Source organism: Chenopodium album, chromosome 11 (genome assembly GCF_948465745.1).
Source record: "Chenopodium album chromosome 11, dcCheAlbu1.1, whole genome shotgun sequence".
Taxonomy (NCBI): Eukaryota; Viridiplantae; Streptophyta; class Magnoliopsida; order Caryophyllales; family Amaranthaceae; genus Chenopodium; species Chenopodium album.
In genome coordinates, this window is record NC_137844.1 from 33638175 (window position 1) to 33645005 (window position 6831).

The window sequence follows — 6831 nt, forward strand, 5'->3', positions numbered from 1 at the left end:
AACGGCGGTGAAAGGTTGTTCATCATCGGGTTTGGTTTTGGGGAGACATTTTTAGGTGTCTACAATATAAATATTTTTTTCCTGTAGATATCCGAGCGTTGTTCGGGCACAGAACTAGTTAAGAGCTAAGCTGAACTGATTGGAGTTGAAGTAAAATGAAATAAATTGAAATTAAGCTGAAGTAAATAGGCCTTTAAAGGTCGTTAAATGATGATGTGGTGCTATATCGATGTAAGAAGAGATACACGTAGCACAGACTATCAATCAATATCAAAATAAAAAATATATAAAAAAGAGAAAAAGAAAAAGACGGTTGGTGAGACTAAGGGCCAATAAAAATTGTAAAACAAAGTTCTAAAAGTATTCAAATAATTTGTGTTGTGCGCAGGCCCAAATGTCGAAAAGTAAAGTGGGGTTGGTGAGTGACTGATATTTTTGTGCGCCTATAAATCACCTCCTTCTCTTAGATCTGAATCTGAGCTTCTCACTTCACTTCATTTCCCCATTACACTCTTCCTTCCTTCTTCCTTCCTTTTCTCATCTAATCTCTGTTAAAAATGGCGTCTGAAGGTGTTTTGTTGGGCATGGGAAATCCTCTTTTGGATATCTCCGCTGTTGTCGATGATGAATTCTTGCAAAAGTAAGTACTCGTCTTTTCATCTGATTTATTTGGATTCATGTTTTTGATTTATTATCTCTTTTTTTTTTTAAGGAAAATTTATTATCTCAAAAAAAAAAAAAAATGAATAATTTTTTTAATAGATTGTGTTGATTAATGTAATTTCATTTTTTTATAAAGAAATTTGGATGGAAATTGTTGAAATAATTCTACATCATGATTGGGTTTTTATTTTGATGATTTATGAAATATCCATGAATATCGAATTTAATTATTTTTAAATTTCTTGTCGGTAGTTTTGTGAAATGGAGTATATATATTGATTTGGTTGATTTTGATGCAGATATGACATCAAATTGAACAATGCCATTCTTGCTGAAGATAAACATGTGCCCATGTAAGTAAGCTATCTCTTATATAAGATGATTATAGATTGAAATTTTATTAAGCTACAATCTATTGATTTTTGAAAAGGTTGTATTTGATTTTATGATAAGGCATATAACATTGGAACTATTTCACTACTCGATTATCAAGTAAATTCTATGTGTTTCGTTATAATGGTGGTTTCCCTAGTGTATTTAACTTATTTAAGCAATCAGGTTTTCTTTTTCTCATTCGCGTTGTCGGGTAGAATGGTTGATCACTATAATAGCTTAGCTTTAAGCCTTTTTTCAGGGATATATACATGGGTTTGATGATTATTTGTACTAAAAGTTGAAGCCCATTTCTAGGTATGGAGAGATGGATGAGAAATTCAAGGTGGAATTTATTGCTGGAGGTAATTTGCACTGTTATGCTAATATGCCTTGTTTTAGAAAGGGTTGAGAAATATTTTTGGAGCTAATGATGTTTGTGTTAACGGGTTATTGTTTGTTTTTTGTGACAGGTGCTACCCAAAATTCGATCAGGGTTTGCCAGGTATAGCTCGGAATAACTTTCATGATTGAAGTGGAGTGTAGGTTTAATATTTGTGTTATTAATGTACATCTGTTTCTTTCCTTTTTCAGTGGATGCTCCAAAAACCCGGTGCTACTAGCTACATTGGTTGCATTGGCAAAGACAAGTTTGGAGAAGTGATGAAGCGTGATGCGACAAGTGCTGGTGTTAATGTAATGTTTATATGTGCGCTGTTTTCTTTTTTTTTTTTTTTCATCATTAAATTTAAATACATTGTATTGCCTTTTGTTGACGTGTATGCATTTTATTTAATCAGGTTCATTATTATGAGCATGAGTCTGTGCCTACTGGTACTTGTGCTGTTTGTATTGTTGGTGGTGAAAGGTTAGTCTTGATCTCTGGTTATCCACTTATCCTTTGTGACTTTTTTGTGATCCTAATTGCTGAAGTGCTTATTTTCTTATGATTGCCTACAATGGGTTGCTTAGGTGCTCTTTTGCATTCTCCATTTATTATTGAAATTTTGAATGCATCTCTTCCGTGCTTGCTCTATTCAAACCATTTTTTTTTAAAAACTTAGTGGAATAGTATATCCCCTCTTCATTCTTCATGCTTTCCTATATTCCGTATATATGTCCCTCTGGACTATATAACATGTCCCTTCACCATCAATAATTGCTTGTTTATAGGTGACATGTCCTTTACCAACAATTAGTTTTTGGGTACCTTAATTAAAGTTCAATGACAACAAAGACATGAAGTAGCTCTAGTGCACATGTAACTACCCATATTAGTCCTTGAAGATTGGAAAGATCTAAAAAGGGGGAGATATCTCATTTCCTCTTTATACCTAAACAAACCTTGGGTAGCCTTGGAGGATATTTGTTTTTGTTGTAAAGGTACAGACCTTCAAAGAATTCATTGAATGGGGGTGAAAATATTGTAACTACTTTCGTTTTTTTAAGATTTTTAATACCTACCCTTAAGTTAGCATGGATTTCTTTTGTTCACAAAGATTGCATTAGTTATTGGAGATAAGCTAACTTTGGGGACCTCGGCTTGGATATTTCCAAATGAACAAGCACATTTTTTTTCAATTACAATACCCATAACCTTACACCTTTCCAAATTTGCTCTCTTTGCTGAAGGATCAAATGCAAGCCCAACTTGCTCTTGCTGTAGTCCTAAGACTTTCTATTTGAATGTCTAAGCTCCCTTGATTCATATTTCCGAAAAAACCCTAGTTCCTAGCCCCACTCAGCTTTCTCTTTCTTCTTTGATGTGTCTTCGTGCAGTGTTATCTCCACATTTGATGGCTTCCTAACTATCTCTTTGTTATTAGGTTCTAGTTCCCTTGCTTTCATGAAATCTCAATAATCTTCTTTCAAATCCCCCAATTAAGTTTAAGTGATCCCTCTTCTAAAATGAGCCTTCACAGTTCTACCACTAACCCCAAAATCAAACAAAGAATCAATGACCTGTTTGGACTTGTGTAATTTTATGTGTGTAATTTTAATGCACAAGCAGCCAAATTCAATTGAAGGTAAATATAGTTAGCTCCTTTAAAGTAAGATTATAACCCCAATCCTAAATTGAATCACATACTATTACAGCTATGGCAATGCAAATACACTTCATTGCTCTATTGTACTTAGCATAAGCCAATGTTTGAAAAGGCGTGCTGAGGCGCAAGGCAATCAGGGGTGAGCGCTTAATTTGGTCTGGGTGAGGCATTTTGGGTTAGGAGCACTAAAAGAATCCAAGGCACACGTTAGGCGCACTTGAAGCGAACTTCAGCCAAAAATTTTAACTGCCCATATACTGCGCCACACTGAAGCAAAACCCTCTTGCTTCAGTGCGCCTTGAGCTTATTTTATACATTGGCATAAGCATTGGTAAATCTTTCAATTTGAAAGAATGTCTTTATATAAGAACTAACTTTATCAAGTCCATCATATTCATTCAACTCTTCTCCAGACCTCTGCCATTTCCTTATAACAAGGCTAGAAGACACTAAATAACCTCAATCACTGCAAAACAATGAAAAAGACAAGCTTAATTAGAAAAACAATGACTGTGACTGAAATAAAAGTAAGGAAAGAAGCATAAACCACTTCAAACTTAATGATTGGTTGGAAATAGGGCTGAATATCTGTCTGACAACCACCAATGAGCCTCTGAGTGTTCCTAATAGCAAATGTGTTTCTTTTTAAATCTTCTGTCTTATCATTTTTTTCCAATCATTTATCTTCCACCCAGTTAGCTTTATACAATTTTAGGGTTACCCCTTTACCATTTACGTATATTATCCTCAAAATAATTACACTTCCACACTTTCTTACTTACATGCATCTTTGTCTTACGCTCACCCCACCTTTTCACACTTTCTTTTTTAATTATCCTACTTTATCTTATGCCCACTAACATTACAAAATTTTCTTAAGTTACATACTTATACTAACCGAGTAGGATATAAATGAATGGAGGTAGTTCAAAGTTGTTGGTTGGAATTCTTTTATTGGAAAAACTCAGTTTAGATAGTTGTTTGTATGCATTATGGACATCCACATGAGGAATCCCATGCACATTTAAACAAGAAACCACAACTATTTCCTCAATCTACAAATTCATAGCAAATAGTATGTCCTTCCCTAAATTTAACACTTATCCAATTAGCCCTTCAGAGTTCCTAGAGTTGAACTTTTTATTCTTGAGTAATATGGATAAGATTGTAACATCACAAGGCAACCTTTGGCTCTTCTAGGGTTTTTAAATTTTTTTTGCTTGCTAAGAAACGTGTCACTTATCTTGCCCAATGTGGTTTATTTGGTGCATCTAATTCAGAACATGTTTTTGAACCATCTATGGCATCTCCTTGATTGGATGATCTAGCTTTGGAAGTTGCAGTCAACCATCTTGAAGATTACCGGAATTCATAATTATTGTACGACCTGTGTGTTTGCCAAGAGATTTATTTTGTTATGCCACTGATTAGACTTTCAATTCATTGCATGTTCTAGTAATACAGTTTACTTGCTAATTCTGGACTGGAGTTGTATAGTTGTAGGACTTTTGATGGGGCTAGAATACTGTAGTGTGAAGTAAATGTACATTAAAATTACTTGCTATGTTTCTATTTTTTATGATCAGTTGAAGGTGTGATAAAGGATATCTTTATCTAAGTTAGTGCACTTAGCAATTGTTCCATTTGCTCCATTTCTAGAAATAGGTTAACACAAATTAAAATATGGTTACGATATCATGTCGTACCCATAATTGACTTCGAGCATTGGCCATGTATCGTTATTAATGGATTTTAAATACATCATGTTAAAAGTTGGCTTCTTAAACCAGAATGCAATGCTAAGATTAATCTACGCAAAGGAGCATAAACTATTAAGCTGATATAGATTGGTGAGTAACATAAAGACCATTGAAGCTGATTATGAGATTTTTGTCAATGAGTTAGGCTCCATGCTGTAGAACTACATTAATTCTTGCTTTGATGTGCTTCGAATTTGTTTAATCAAGTTATGCCGACCTGGTGCTTGATTGTAAGGGCTGATGATCCATGGTTTTATGTTCAGGTCATTAGTTGCTAATTTATCTGCTGCCAACTGCTACAAGGTTGACCATTTGAAGAAACCTGAAAACTGGGCATTGGGTATATAAGCTTTCTACTTTTCCTGAAATATCAAAGTCCCTCTTCAATTTTCGATGATTTGAAAGTTGAACTAACTTGCATGTATGATTAAATTTGATAGTTGAGAAAGCAAAGTTCTACTACATCGCTGGGTTTTTTCTAACTGTATCTCCGGAATCCATTCAACTTGTGGCTGAACATGCTGCTGCAAATGACAAAGTAATTTTGGCTTCACATTAATTTTTCTACTTGTTTTGAATGACTTTTGAGTCTGACAGGGGACTGCTATACACTTGTGCTTCATGTGCAGATTTTCATGATGAACCTCTCTGCTCCATTTATCTGTGAATTCTTCAAGGACCCTCAGGAGAAGGCTTTGCCGTAAGTTTTAATCTTCCTGTTTGATTGTAGAATTTACCTAGGAAAGTATAAGCAGAGTATTGATAGAATTTGTTTCATGTGCTTCAGATACATGGATTATGTTTTTGGCAATGAAACAGAAGCAAGAGCCTTCTCAAAAGCTCACGGTTGGGAGGTAAGTGTGCTTTTTTTTTTTTTTTGTGAAATAATAATTCGGCTTCAGTTTAAATTCATATATCTGATTAGTGCTCTTATTACAGACTGACAATGTGGAAGAGATTGCCATTAAGATCTCCCGGTGGCCCAAGGCATCAGGAACACACAAGAGAATCACTGTGATTACTCAGGGTGCTGATCCTGTTGTTATTGCTGAGGATGGCATAGTGAAGACATTCCCTGTACCAGTGTTGCCTAAAGAAAAATTGGTTGATACTAACGGAGCAGGTATGCTCTCATAACTTGTATGCTGGATAGAATCGGCTTATTGTTACCTCTGCTTATTCATCATCATAGAATTTCACTCACTCACTTTCTCGTACAGGTGATGCTTTTGTTGGAGGATTTTTGTCTCAGTTGCTTCAGGGGAAACCTATTGAGGACTGTGTTAGGGCTGGTAATTATGCTGCAACTGTTATCATCCAAAGGTCAGGCTGCACATACCCAGAGAAGCCCGAGTTTAAGTGAAGGTTTTTAGTTCATGCCTACTCGCGTTAGAGTAGTAGTTGTGATGAGTCATTTTATGCAAGTTTCTCATTTTTGTAGTTTTGAACCTTGGTCCTCCAAGTGTTATTGTTGCTCGGGGATCTAATTATTCAGTTTGTTTCCCCAGAAGCATTTGATTTTATAGATCAGTGTGATGCGGAATTATAATATGCTGGTGAGCGTATTAAGAATACTATTGGAAATGGATAATCAGCCAAAAATCTAGCAATCTTCCTGCATTATAAATCACAAAATTAGTAGATTGTTACCTCTTGTCAAAATTTGTCAACAATTTCAAGGAAACACTCTCATCAACAACAAAATTCCATTGATCAACCCTTCATAGTGGGGGAATCGGTTAGATTTAAACTTATCATCTAATATAACTAAGAATAAAACAATCAGTTTCATGGACTACAATTAATCTGATCACCAAACCAAAGTAAAGTAAACACTCTAAAGTTCTTTGTAGATGACCATGATAAAGTACATTTTCTCCATTGAATTGCTATGCGAGGTTCTTTGAGCTAGAGAGCACTGATGAGGAAATATACTGTCGTTGCTAAATTTCTACCAGAAAATCCTACATTATCTCCTATAATGAGTA

General features: G+C 35.0%; 1 protein-coding gene across 1 annotated transcript; it reads left to right on the forward strand.

Annotated features, from left to right (window-relative positions):
* Positions 1–486: 486 nt before the first annotated feature.
* LOC145567520 (adenosine kinase 2-like) lies at positions 487–6453 on the forward strand. Its single transcript, XM_081626818.1, has 12 exons — positions 487–640; positions 963–1016; positions 1354–1400; positions 1509–1540; positions 1630–1731; positions 1836–1903; positions 5107–5183; positions 5284–5381; positions 5473–5543; positions 5631–5697; positions 5783–5966; positions 6064–6453. The coding sequence occupies exons 1-12, from the start codon at positions 558–560 to the stop codon at positions 6204–6206; spliced, it is 1026 nt and encodes a 341-aa protein (XP_081482944.1). The 5' UTR covers positions 487–557; the 3' UTR covers positions 6207–6453.
* Positions 6454–6831: the final 378 nt, after the last annotated feature.